At 38.0% G+C, this 14,466-nt stretch overlaps 3 protein-coding genes across 8 annotated transcripts in view; 1 reads left to right on the top strand and 2 right to left on the bottom strand.

The window, feature by feature from the left end:
* Positions 1-14,466, top strand: part of MED12L (mediator complex subunit 12L) — a 340,943-nt gene that overhangs the window by 232,750 nt on the left and 93,727 nt on the right. The gene's annotated exons all lie outside the window — the stretch shown is intronic.
* On the bottom strand, positions 1,737-5,589 carry P2RY13 (purinergic receptor P2Y13). The gene is made up of 3 exons (XM_025913180.2): positions 5,442-5,589; positions 2,889-4,997; positions 1,737-2,657 (listed from the first exon to the last, which is right to left on the bottom strand). The coding sequence occupies exons 1-2, from the start codon at positions 5,559-5,561 to the stop codon at positions 3,981-3,983; spliced, it is 1,137 nt and encodes a 378-aa protein (XP_025768965.1). The 5' UTR covers positions 5,562-5,589; the 3' UTR covers positions 1,737-2,657; positions 2,889-3,980.
* Positions 11,757-14,466, bottom strand: part of P2RY12 (purinergic receptor P2Y12) — a 46,755-nt gene continuing 44,045 nt past the window's right edge. For all 6 annotated transcript variants that reach the window (XM_086674533.1, XM_086674531.1, XM_086674535.1 and 3 more), the window contains one exon: positions 11,757-13,758. In XM_086674533.1, the coding sequence (XP_086530659.1) occupies positions 12,716-13,735 (1,020 nt within the window). In that variant the 5' untranslated portion in view covers positions 13,736-13,758 and the 3' untranslated portion in view covers positions 11,757-12,715. The remainder of the gene's footprint in view (positions 13,759-14,466) is intronic.

A 14,466-nucleotide genomic window follows, 5' to 3' on the forward strand; every position in this document is an offset into this window, starting at 1 on the left:
TTTAAAACGAAGATAACTATCGCACTTTATAGACCTGCTGGGATTATTAAATGGGACAGTCTAATGATACCTCTTGCTTCGTACATAATAAATAGTACTGTGTGCTGCTTTTGTTGCCACTGATGTCCATACTTCTGCTCTTGCTACACTGGGCCGGCAACACTGGGCTTCCAGTCCCTCCTGTGACAACAGTTGCCACTGAGTAGTAGAGGCCCCCATAAGTTGAGCACGACTTTTTAGGTAGCCACATCCTCCCCCATTACCTGTAGCCTTATATCTGCTCTCTTAATGACAATTTTGTCGATGTCTTGTTGATAGATGCCACTCCTGTGTGTTCGTGTCCAAGAGAGCTGTGCTGTGAATCAGTGTTTACGGCAACATGAACCTCAAGGAACATTTAGCACCATAGTTATTAATGTGTGCTCCAGACCAATAGTATCAGTATCCACCGGAAACTTATTCTCAGGCCTCACCCCAGACCTACTGAATCAGAAACTCTGGGGGTGCGCCTAGCAATCTGTGTGTTAAGAATCCCTCTGGCTGGTTCTGATACCCGCTGCAGTTTAAGAACTACAGATGTTACACGAGTCGTATGTCCATATTACTGACGTCCAGTAAAAGTAGTTACATTTAACTTTTTACAGAAGCCCTTGTTTGGGATGTGAGCTCACATATTATGTTAAAGCTCGCTACTTATTTTTTTTTTCTTTTTGCTCTTTTTTCTGTCATTAATGGCTGTGGTAGAGCATCTCATTCTGTAAGTATTCTAGAATTTGGTATTTGTGATTGCTAGTTTGGGAATTTCTTTTCAAATAGTTGCTTTGTATTTTGTATTTTTTTTTTTAATGTTTATTTATTTTTGAGAGAGAAAGAGAGAGAACAAGGCAGGGAGAGGCAGAGAGAGAGGAGACACAGAGTCCAAAGCAGGCTTCAGGCTACAACCTGTCAGCACAGAGCCTGACCTGGGGCTTGAACCCACGAATGGTGAGATCATGACCTGAGTTGAAGTTGGATGCTTAACCAACTGAGCCACCCAGGTGCCCCTGTGAGTGTGATTTAAAGGTGACTCTAATATGCCTGTCTTCCAAGTTCTTTGTGGATTATTTCATTCTGCACATCAGGTACCCAGCTTTTGACTATAATGTTATTATAGTAGAATTAAATATTTGTATTTAGGGAAGCCATAATTTTGAAATTTTATCCTGAAAGATCTTTCTGAAAATTGTATGTAGTATCAAGATGCAGTTACTTATAATACATTATTAGAGTCTACATGTGATCGTGTAATGTACTCAGTAAAGGTAATGTAGATTTGGTAACATCTGAAAGTTATTATGATTTAATTATTTTATTTGAGAGAATGAAAATCAGACATTAAGAGTATTTTCTAAAGGAGTTTTGGAGATTGTAATATGCTACTGTTAAAAATTTTGCTTAACCAAAGCCAACAGCCCATAGCTAAAGCATTTTGTCTGTAACTTTAAAACTGAAATGTTGATAGACATTAGCCCCAAAGCTATACACGTACTGTTTAGTAATCCTGCTTCCTTCATGTTCATTTACTAGTGAACCCCAAAACATCCCACTTCCTGTGTACAGGCTCCTGTGTACATGCTATAGGAAGGCAACTAAGAAAAGTTTGAGTATTCAATTTATATCATATTTGGAAAAATAAAAATACTGAGAAGTGTCTTCCTCTTCGCTTTTCGAGTATGTGAAAATAAAACCAGTTTGGGTTATTTTATCAAATATTTATTGATTGCTCAATAAGACACAATCCCAGCTGTTAAATGTATACATAGATTATTAAAAGAGTAGGTACATGTGTGGGCAAGTCATTACAAAGCAGTGTGGTAAGTACAGTAATTGAGGTGTGACAACATACGGATGAGGAGGTGATTGGGTTTGAGATGGTGGTGGGAGATGAGATTGCATGGACCACCTGATTGCTCGGCCAGATGAGATTGCATGGACCAACTGATGGCATCTTAGGTTTCAAGGACAGGTAAGAGTTTTCCTGGTGAATCAGAGGAAAATTTACGTGTGCTGTGGCACAGGGGCAAAATGGAGCAAGGTATGTTCTGAGAGTTACAAATGTATATAAGAGTGTAAGGTTTCAGGAATCAATAAGGCCAGAAAGCTGGATAAGTTCCAGGGCCTTGAGGGCTTTTTAGAGCATGAGAAGAGGTCTGGGTTTAACCTTAGGATGATCCTGTTGGAGCTAAGGGTGCATTTACAGAGCATGACTACCCCTTTGTGCATTTTCTCTAGAAGATACAAATCCGCATCCGTAATTCTAGATAACCACATTTTAGTTTTTTCAACCACAAAAGATTTCAGGAGGAAATGTGGGGGTGAATTATTACTAATAGGTTATCGTCCTTTGAAAAACTTCCCAATATGGATGCTTTTCAGTATGGGTCAGCAGTTCTATCTTTAAATGTACAAAGAATGGCACAATGATGACATATTCTATTTAAAACATTTGTTTTTTCAAAATTTTAAAAAATGTTTGAGAGCAAGACCACGAGCGAGGTAGGAGCAGAAAGAGAGACACAATCTGAAGCAGGCTCCAGGCTCTGCACTGTCAGCACAGAGCCCAGTGCGGGGCTCGAACCCATGAACCACGAGATCATGACTTGAGCCAAAGCTGGACTCTTTTTTTTTTTTTTCCCCAACGTTTATTTATTTTTGGGACAGGGAGAGACAGAGCATGAACGGGGGAGGGGCAGAGAGAGAGGGAGACACAGAATCGGAAACAGGCTCCAGTTTCCATCAGCCCAGAGCCCGACACGGGGCTCGAACTCACGGACCGCGAGATCGTGACCTGGCTGAAGTCGGATGCTTAACCGACTGCGCCACCCAGGCGCCCCGAGCCAAAGCTGGACTCTTAACCACCTGAGCTGCCAGGCGCCCCTCTATTGAAAACATTTGTAATTCACAGTCTGCAGGGAGTAATTTGGGAGATACCAAGAAAACCTGACATGTTTTCTGTCTTCAAAACATGTCTTTCTTCAAGAATCCTGACCCTCTTTGGGGGATTCAGTCATGAATATAGGTAACTAGCAAAGGGAAATCTGCAATGAAAGCCCTAATGCATAACCAAACAGTGGGGGAAGTAGTTGCTTTGAACCAGAGGCGTGAAGCAGGAGAATAGAGGTTGTGGCCCAGAAAGGTTTTGCTGTGTTGGTGGCATATTCAGCCACCATTAGAGTGTTGGCTGGGCGGAGGGAGAATTCCAAAGAATATCAATCAGTACAGTATTCTTGCCCTTAAATTATACACACGTAAGATGAACGCATCGTACAATAGTACAATATACAATACAATTGTACAACAACAAAGTACAAATGTACAATAAAATAGTACATCGTACAATAATACAATATTTTATGTGGCTTAATGGTCTAATGCTACATATGGAATACTGAAACAATGTCAGTACTCTTAATACTGGAAGAGGCTCTTGACAATAAGGAGGAACTCCTTCATCCAGGCTTTCTCAGGGTTTTCTGACCTACTTCAATTCCCCTGATGTTTCGTACCCAATGGCTTCAGCTTTCATCAAAGGACTTTCAGGTTTTTTGGTTTGTTTTTAAACCAGGAAGTATCAATACTTGTGGGATACAGAAGCAGTAGTGTTGTTTGAATTATGTGTGTCAGAGAATGTGAGAAGTGAGAAGGTGTTCTGGAAGGAGGTATTTAGTAATACAAGTTTATCCATATTTTCTCCAAAATTTCAGTGAGTGTTTGCAAAAAGGTGACCTCTAGTGGCCACTTGCTTTCTGTTGCATTTCTCTGACAGATACTTCACTCTGCTTATGAATTGATCTATGTGCAATTAAAATTTATAGAATCCTTTCTGTACACCAGGATAATAAAAAGCATTTGCTCCATCCTTTTTTCCTTGCTTAAACTTTATTTCCAAATTGACTTTTGAAATTTTACCTATTAAATATTAGGTAACCAGAATAAAGTTATCAGCCTAGGGTTATATTGTCTGTCTGGATAGTTCGATTTTCTTGGGTTGATGACGTGATCTTCCTCCCTCTCATACATGGTAGCCTTTCTGTGAATTTTTTACATAAGAATATGTATATTATGGGATCCATGCAAATGTTAGTTGCTGCCAAAAAGAGGGTTGTTTCTTTAGCTATAAACAATTGATTTTGCAGCCTGCAGTCAGTCTTATTGTTAGTTTGACTGTGAGTGTAGGGAACTCTGGCAAAATGAAATGGAGCAAAACACACAAAGAATACAGCCACAACAACAAACACTTTACCTTCCAGCTTTGTGGTGTGTTTGCTGTCCTTACTTCTGGCCTTTCTGTAAGAGTTGTATACTTTTTTTGCAATCACCACATAAAACAGAAGCATTAGGACAAAAACAGTCCAGAAAATGAACTGGGATATGTAGTTCACCACTTGATGCCATTTCAACCCCAGCGGATCCTTTAAGGAGGCACACTTTTTCACAGATGATGGTGTTGCTTCCTTATTGCTCAAGATTATATTCGGCAGAGAGATGAGGAACAAAAAGAGCCAGACGAAGGTCGAGATCATTTTCGCAAAAGCAGGTTTTTGTACAAAATATTTTCCAAAGGGCCTGATGATCTTCAGGAATCTATCAAAGGCTATGAAGCCTAGCAGTGTGATGCCCACATACATGGCCTCGTAAAAGATGACCGCAGAGAAACGACACACAAAGGCCCTGAGTTGCCAGGGTCCGAGGTGTGAATCAGAGAGGATTTTAAATGGAAGCGTGAACGTCATTATCAAGTCGGCCACCAAAGTATTTTTGAGGTAGACAATGAAGGTGGAGGAGCTGGGGATGTGAATGAACACCCACAGGGCCAAGGTGTTCAGCAGGATGCCTGTGAAGAAAACGATGGTGTAGATGACTGGGAACACCAGCTGTGCTATCCGTGTGTCCCTGGGGCACCGCTCAGACCCATTGAAGCCCTTTATCACTGTGGTGTTCATGGTTTCCAGGGTCAGCTGTTACAAAGAAACAAACACACAAAATCAAATAAGTCACGATTTCCAAGTGCTACTTTTAAAAACAGGCTTTAGGTATATAGCCTATTAACACCTTATATTTATTCAGCCCATTCAGTAGATGAGTTGAAAAGGCACATGTTTCTGGCTACAAATTTTTTCAAACGTGTACTACATTTTTGGTACTTGTCAGTACCATTACTTCAACACCCTTTTGAAATCCAAATAAGAGGTTCTACCTCCTTCACAAGTGCTGCTTTGAACATGGCAATGAAGCGAGACCCATTTAAGAAGTAAAAATCCATGTCAGCTTGCTGTACATTATATCATTCCTTATACTCTTAATCTATGGTTTCTAGAATGTTTACCGTAAAGTGTTTTTCCCCCTTGAATATATTCTGTCTTTCATAAGCAAGCCCGCCCATAAGAAAAGTTGAAATTCACCTGTGTTTGGAAGGACACTGCGCTCAGTGTCTTCTGATTGAGGCAGCCATCAGTACAGTCCATGAAGAGCATGTGAAGCAAGTGTTGTTCTGCTTTCTTATGCTGGGTTTCCTTCCTCATTTTCACGTGTGTAATGTAATCAATTAGAACCTCTTCATATTCAAACCTTTGCAAATTATCTAATAGGAAAGCTCTTTTATTTCAAACTTAGGTGATGTTAACCTACTGTGACTTAAATGAATTAGCTTAGAGGCTGTTCTCTTTATATTCTCTCATCTAATAACGTTCTGGCAGTTTATCTTTGCTGTCTACATGGTCAGCGAAATTTTCGAGTACCTCTTGTATATTATAGTAGGTGGCAGAACAATAAATTAGCTCCAGGTTACAACCACACAGAAGAGCAAGAGTTGACTTTAAAATTAGAATCATCATCTGCTCACTTACAGACTGCTTTTCCCAGAAATTTGTGTACAGTTGGCCGGCCTGTTTAATTTTACATGTACCTTAGTTTTTGGTCTTTCTATCTCAGAGAGACAGAGTGATATATTTTCTAAGAGTTCAGGGCTATTAGACCCAGATTTTTTTTTTTTTTTTTTTTTTTTGGAGGGGGTGGTTAGAATCACGGATCCAGCAAATACTGAGTACTAGGTAATAGACAAATGATTTCATAGCTCTCTCAGTTTCCTCATCTGTGTAATGGGTTTAATGATAGTATATTACCTCATATGTTATTGAGAAGACAAAACGAATATATAGAATTATGCTGGGTATATAGGAAGCACTAAAAAATGTTCACCCCATACTGCATTGGTGAGTGAAGTGTAGATTTAAATGGAGGTATACTATTTCGCTCATTGGAAATCATCTTTCGAAATCTCTCTGTTTAACGTAGGCGGAGTATGGAAGACTCAGGAATTTTATCAACCTTGGGCAAGGTCTATACAATTTATCCTTTAAATGTCTTCAAGTTTGAAAGGGTGTAATTGCCGCTTTGTTTAGAGACGGTTGTTGTCCATGAACAGAAGTGTGTCCCTGCCAGATAGGTAAGGGGAAAGAGGAAATTAGTGGACCTTATGAGGGGAATGTTGAGTTCTCCATGGTGAGTTTCACTTCATAGTTTCTCCTGCACATTTCACCACAGAGTTGGAGCAGACTGTGGGGTTAGATTGAATGACAATTTGGGGATGACTTGGTTTGGGATTCTAAGAATAAAAATTTCGTGTCCCACTGGACATTTGAAAATATGAGGCAGTAGGATGCTGGATACTTTTGTTGGAACTGCCCAATCATGGCACAATTTACAACATGTAAGTTTGACTCAAATAAATTGTTTCTTGAAGATACAGATTCTGGATTTCATTTATGCGATAGAACATAATTTAAATATACACCTTTATGCTTTTTACTTCAGTAGAGGAAAAATAACCAACTGGTTTTACTTTTTATGTAGAGGGATGTGACCTACATAATGAAGTATACATTTCCTGAAATCTCCAAAATCATTATCTAGATGGAGGTTTGGAATAGTTTCAGTTTAAACAGGGAAATGCTGTACAAAATAATTGCATAATTAGAAAACTGGAAATCACACTTTGGCCAACTTTCAAAATGTCGAAGTGTGGGAAACTCTGAAAAGGGGAACTGACTTAACGCTGCCCATTTCTAGAGTTCTGGAAGTGTATTCTTTTAAATGTGGCAAGTTTCAAGATGTTTCACCATACTAAATATCCCAACAGATCACACATTCCTATATGCCCATGTGTTTAGTATGAAGTCGTTGACTTTTCCTTGATTTACCCTAGTGCTGGTGCCCAGCGGGGAGGGGTGTGTCTTTGGTCCTTGATGGCCTGACTGAGAGGAGCACTCTCTCAGGAACCAGAGTGCCTGGTTTCAATTTCTTATAGCTCTACTTTTCTTGTGACTTTGGGCATGATATTTTATGTTCTCTATGAAACCGTTGTCTCCTCTTTACAATGAAAATAAATAATAGTGTTTGCTTTGTTGGAATGTTAAGGAAATGAAATGAGTGAAGTTCCACCAAGTGTATAGAATAATGTATGTTAGGTTGTAGGTGTTCTTGTATTTCTTATTAAATGAAGCTAAAAGTAGAATACCAATGGTGATAGATCAGAAAAGACAGGTGGGAAGAATCAAAGATGAAATGAAAGGTTCCATAAATCAGAAGCTTGCCAAAATGGGAATAAATTGAATTTAAAATCTTATCAGACTTGCTGAGGAGATAGTCAAAACCAATAAAATAAGTATAGCTAGTGATTATACTGCTCAAAGTGATAATGTGATCTTATTTAATTCTTAGAAAAATCCTCAGAGATTGATCCCATTTTGCAGATAAGAAAATTGAGGCACAGCAGTTAAGCAGTTAAGCAGTTTGGCAAAAATCAACCCAAGCCCACTTCAAACCCACATAGTCTGGTTCAGAGGCCATACTCAGAACCTGCCTCATGCTCCCAACTGTCAGCAATCATGGATAGGGTGAACTAGAATTGTTTACTAGATTGTAGAGTTTTTCAGCTGGGTATTACTGATTGATGAGTGAGGAATAACAATCAACTTTAAAGTTTAATGGATTTGTGAAACTTTTTTCCTTACTGTGAGGTATCTGGCTGAAAACATAAATTGGTTCCAAGTAGTATGATCAGCAAAAGAATTAAAGAAGATATAATTAGAAGCCTGCCAAATGGCACTAAACTATTTTTTCCATCTGTAGTCTCTTTTGGGATTCTCTTTTGGATCAGAATTAATAGTCTAAAGGTTTCTGTTGATGTGGCTAAGCAGTACCATATAAAATCTGAAAAGATGAGGAAGCATTTATTTTCATTTGGAATGAAAGTCAAAGTGGGAACTATTACAAGAGCCTGTACTTTCCATCAGACATAGCATGGTATGTTTTCAGATGATAGAAAATTGTTTAAAAAATTCCCCACTGGATGAACTGAAAGCGGAAATAATAAGTTAAAATAAGTTGTGCAGTTTAACATTAAATGTAAAAGTGTCTATAAGTAGAGCCAGTATAGAACACCTCTACAGATAACTGGAAACAGGCGATAAGTTCATAGTATTACCTGAAACATGTTCATATCAGTTTCATATTTTTATTATAATATGAAACAATACAAGTTTGAGGAGTTCAAATATAGTCATGTGCATAGTCGAAAGTGAGAATTATCCCCCTTGCATGAACATACCATCGTGTGTGGAAGCATATATTTATATTTATTGATATATCAGATCTTTGTTTCCTTTCATGATAGTACATGAAGATTTGCCTATTTTTTTTTTTTTTTTAATGTTTATTTTGAGAGAGGGCGCGTACCTCTGCTTGCATGAGCTGGGGAGGGGCAGAGAGAGAAAGAGAGAGAAAAGGACAGCTAAAATCTCAAGCAGGCTCCGTGCTGTCAGCAGGGGGCCTGAAGGTGGGGCTAGATCCTAAGACCCTGGGATCAGGAACTGAGCTGAAATCAAGAGTGAGATGCTTAACTGACTGAGCCACTCAGGTGCCCCAATTTACCTATTTTTTTTAAGTTTGTTTATTTTGGGAGAGAAGGAGACAGGCAGAGAGAGGGAGTCCCAAGCAAACTCCCTGTTGTCTGTGGGAGCCTGAAGCGGGGCACGAACTCATGAACCATGAGATGACGACCTGAGAAATCAAGAGTTGGATGCTTAACCAACTAAGCTACCCAGGCACCCCTAACTAATAAAAAATAAATAAAAAATTATACTATGTAAAGTTACCATAGTTTAGTTAAGGAATTTACTGATTGGCTTTTTTTTTTTTCTCAAAAAGTGTCTCTTAGGCACAGTACTGTAGGACACACATATATCTGTATATTTTCGTTCAATTCCAACATATTAGTAGTAAGTTTCCTAGCGGTGGGATTGCTGGACCAAAGCTCTGCATCAAAATGTTGAATGATATTTTCAAATAGCTTTCCAGGAGAATTATACCAATTTACAGTCTCAAGTGGGATTCTTCCAATACTGTTAGAAAAATCTTTTAAATCAAATCTAAACTTAAAGATGAAAAAAAATCCATGTAATTTAAATGTAAATTTATTTGCTTGTTAGTGAGGGTACAGATTTTTTCATATTTTTAGTGTCTATTTGTATTTCTCCTGGAAATTAATTTTTTATATTCTTTTCCCGTTTAAAAAGTCAGGCTGTTTCTATTTATTGACTCGTAAGTGTATTTCTACATATTTAATTCCAACTGGCATCAGTGTATTCTCATTTTGGGCATTACCAATCAATAGTGATCACAGATCAGGCACTGGAATCTGTAGTTGTTTTCTGAAATAACTAGATGCATGGATAGAGGGTTCTTTTTCTGTGTATTTTCTCCCTGTTTTCAGAGTTCTAGTCCAGGGATTGTCAATTTTCATTTCTCCCTTTCTTATAGAATTTTTTTTTCAGTGTTCACCTGTGAGAAAGAGTATGCGAGTGTCCTTGTAAATGGGGGAGGAATAGAGAGAGAGGAGGACAAAGGAACCGTTCCAAGGGGGCTCTGGGCTCTGCACTGATAGTAGAGAGCAATCAATCTTTTCTAAAGAGCCACGTAGTAAATATTTAGGTTTTACAGCCATGCAGTCTTCATCACAATTATTCAACCCTGTCGTTGCAGCAGGAAAGCAACCTTGGATAAAACCTGAGGGGGTTTGAGTGTGTTCTAATAAACCTTACTAGGGACACTGAAACTTGAATTTCATAGAACTTTAATACAATATGAAATTTTATTCTTCCTTTTTTCTTCCTGTTGATATTTGAAAATGTGAAAACCGTTCTTAGGTCTCAGGTGGTGGGTTTGGCTTGCAGACTAAAGTTTGCCACACCTGCTTTAGACTGTTTCTGTAAAACCCACTGCCAGAAACTGCCACTAACCGGCAGCCTTAGGACTTGTTAGCTACTAAGGCTATGGGCAAGACTACATTTTGTTGGTTTCATCTTCTGAACTTTGCAACTTCTGGACCCGAGAGTACAAAACTTGGCTTTCCTTTTTTTTCTTAATATAAAATCTGGGATTTATTATGTATATTAAAATTCCTAGTGACATGTAAAAATAGTGACATGTCCTGTGTATCATGAGTGTTCTGTAAACACATATCTCTCAGTCTGTCTTGAATGGATTCAGTTTGACGTCCAATGCAGGAGTGTATGCTAAGGTTTTTGAATAAGGAATTCCCAACAAAATGTGACTTAAGATTTTAATGTAAATTTTTCATATTATATATAAAAACAGAAATGATTCCAAACACTTGACAGTTCTTTTATAAAAATTCTATAATACTATTTGTGTTCCTGCTTTCTTTCTCTTGTCGAAAATGTCATTTCAGTAAATTAAATTAATCCAAAGGGAAAGTTTATTTGGGAAAGTTTTTGTCCACTCTGCCTTCTCCCAGCAGCTCATGGGGTCGTGGTACCTCGGTGTCAGTTTTAACCTACCCTCTACCCCCTGACTTGGACGGTGGGTCTGCCTTCCATTTTTCCCAAATACAAAATGAGAAGATCAGATTAACTGATCTCCAGGTTCTTTCCAGCTCAGCTCTCGGGCTGTTCTTACAAAACGTGCACCCTTATGCATGTGATATTAGAGTGAATTGCGTTAGCCTGTGTGGTGGGAATGTGGACTAGTAGTATGTGGAATAGGCATCTTCTCTTGGTGCATCTCCAGTGTCATCCAGTGCTGGTGGACACCAGTGCCATGCGAGTAAAAGCAGCCACTTGAGAGTAGATATCATTTAGGAAGTTAAGTGACTTCAATACTGGAATGTAGCTCAGCAGAACTACTCAGCTCAGCAGAACTGCTCAGCAGAACTAGCTCAGCAGAACCCAGGGGTGCCTGGGTGGCTCAGTTGGTTGAGTGTCCGTCTTCAGCTCAGGTCTTGATCTCACACGGTTCATGGGTTCGAGCCCCACGTCTGGCTGTATGCTGACAGCTCAGAACCTGGAGCCTGCTTCGGATTATGTGTCTTCCTCTCTTTCTGCCCTTCCCCCACTTGCATTTTGTGTGTGTGTGTGTGTGTGTGTGTGTGTGTGTCTCAAAAATAAGTAAACATTTAAAAAATTAAAAAAGGACTGTGGTTTATGTACAATCAGTATGTTATCAATCTGATCTATTATTTCATTTACTTATGGACTAATTCATGTGATAGGTTACCTTCAGAAGAGACTGCCCAATAACGTCTCATAAAATAGTGTTGGCAGTTACCCTTTATTAAGTGGGTTTGCTGTTTGATGTAGGAGTATGTAAGAGGTGAGGCATGGTATCTAATGTCTTTGAACAAAGAAATTCCAACAAAGTGTGATTTAGAGTTTAATATACATTTTTTTTTTACACACAAATGACAAACCAGTAATTACAAACATTTTAACTACTTTTCTGTTACTAGTTATGCTTTGCAACCACATAATCACATTTGTTTTTCTCATTAAAGGAAATATTCATTAACCCAACTAGTACTTAATTTCTAGAAGCTAGTTAATAAAGTTAAGTGGCATTGGTGGTACTGTACTGAGTAAAATTGTCAAAATATTAATAAAACTGGTTTCTCTAGTATTAAGGAAATACTCAGGATTTTTTGGTTTTAGAATGTCATAAAAGTAACCATTTTAATAACTTTGCTATTTCTGCTCCTTTATTGGAAAGGTATTTTTAAACCTCTATCTTCTTAATGAAAATTAAAAAAAATCAGTCCAATTACCATTTCAATTAGTTTAAATTTCCTAAGATTTTTGCTAATAATTAGTAGTAGTAACTATTCTTTGTGTGTCCCACTTAAATCTTTATAATGAGTATCACAGTAGATGAGCATTTGGTTACGGTCTCGGATGTATATACATCTTAGTATAATTTTTGGTCAGAAGATTTTTTATCAGATTTATCATTCTCCCTTAGTTGACTATAACTTGATAATAACATTGTGCTCAGTAACGTATTTAAAGGATTACAGTAGATATTATATGGTTACCCATTTTGCCAACACTCTACAAATCATGAGTTCTCTGTAGTTTGGCTTGTAACCGTGGTAATTAGATACAGTTTGTTTTGCTACCCATATCTCTATGTTAGGTTTCTTTTCTGTATTTTAAGATAGCTTTTTCATACTGGAAAAATAAATGAAAATTACTTCTGTAGTTTTCTACTACTTGTTTAAAGAGTCATTGTTACTGACTCAGCTTACTGTTTAGTCAGTATTTACACAGTGTTTTCCTTTTGTGTATTCCAACCACTTACAGATTGAAATATTACCTCATTTGGTTTACATTGGAGTCTCTTCACTTGGGTCACCACCATCCTGTTCTTTTTTCCTGTTTTCTTGAGATAGAGATGTTGCAGAATTGGGGCACTTCAGCATACTCATTAAGGAGTTTTTGAAGGACTTGCAAAGGAAAAAGTAGATGAATGGATCCAGGCATGCATTTAAGGAAGTTAACCAAAGGGTGCTCTCTTTAACATAGAACAGAGTATTTTCAGCAGAGCAGTCAAAGACATCCCGGGTCTGGCTCAAGGTATAGGGAATGCGGGCAAAATGGAAAGGAACAAAACAAATAAAAAACACAGCAATGATAATGAAAACTTTGATGTTTACCTTCTTCCTAGGGACTTTGCCTACACCCCTTGTTCTGACATATGACCTGTACAGTTCTTTTGTAATAAGTGTATAACATACAATGACAATTAAAAAATTAATCCAGAAAATGACTTGACAGATGTAATTGACTATTTCATGCCAGACCAGACCAAACTCCGATTTGAGGAACGAGCATTTCTTCACATTCTTTTCTCTTGGCCTCCTGTTGGTCAGAATCATGTTGGGCAAAGAGATCAAGAACATGAATGCCCAGATTACAACGGAGAGAATCTTAGCCCCCAAGAGATTGTTGGGATTGGATGTCTTAAATGGCCTGGTGGTTTTCTGGTAACGATCAATAGTTATCAGTCCCAGGAATGAAATACTAATGTACATTGTAAAATAAAATATGACAGAGGTCACTTGACATACAAAGGTTCTCAGTGGTCCTGTTCCCAGCTTGGTATCACTGAGGATTTTGAATGGAAAAGTCAGAATCATGAGAAGATCAGAAATGACTGTGTTCTTAAGAAAAATAATAAAGTTGGATTTACTGCGGATTTGAAAGAAAATCCTCATTGCCAGGCTGTTTATGATGAGTCCAACAAAAAAGAGGACGGTATAGAGGAGCGGGAAGAGGACCTGGGTGATTTTGTAATCTCTGGTGCACAGGCTGCCATTCCCAGCCACAGAGGTGAGGTTGTCCATGTCTTGTGTTTCTTCTTTGCTACCTAGGGGAGGAGGGAAGGGATGGTTATTTTCAGTCCCAGACCATTGATTTTGTCTTATCCCTGTAACATTTTTGGACAGCCTTCTCTAAAAATTGGGTTTCCTATCCTCATTACAGAAAATTGAAACTTAGAATACTTAATCATGGCAAATCCTCTATCTCCAACAAATAAAATAGTCTGACATGTATTATGTGAAGGTATAGATGCTTTGTATTTCTCATTTGCTAAATGTTTGTCTCTTAAAGGACATCTTGATCATACACAAGTGTGCAGATATTTTAACCCATATATATGTCATTTCGGACTTTGCACAGTGTATTAGAAGTTTTTACATACATTTTCTTGAATACTATTTGATACAAAAATAGTAAAAAAAAAAAAAAAAAAAAAAAAAATGAAGTGGTCATCAGGTGGTGTTCTTCAAAAATAGCCAGGGCATACTTTCTTAGGTATCTAGAGTATATAATTGTAGCTAAAATAAAATATTGGAGCCATGTCCTTGCCTGGTTCTATAGATAATTATACCACAATAGACGGCTATAAAAGAAAACTAACACTTGACTTGAATACGTTATCTGGTATCTGAGTTTTGAAAAAAATTTTTTTAGGTTTTACTTTAGAGAGAGAGCACACAAGCAGGGAAGAAAGGGGAGAGAGAGAGAGAGAGAGAGAGAGAGAGAGAGAGAGAGAGAGAGAGCAGACTCTCAA

The sequence above is a fragment of the Puma concolor genome, chromosome C2 (assembly GCF_028749965.1).
Source record: "Puma concolor isolate L17-30 chromosome C2, mPumCon1.1.hap2, whole genome shotgun sequence".
NCBI classification, from domain to species: Eukaryota; Metazoa; Chordata; class Mammalia; order Carnivora; family Felidae; genus Puma; species Puma concolor.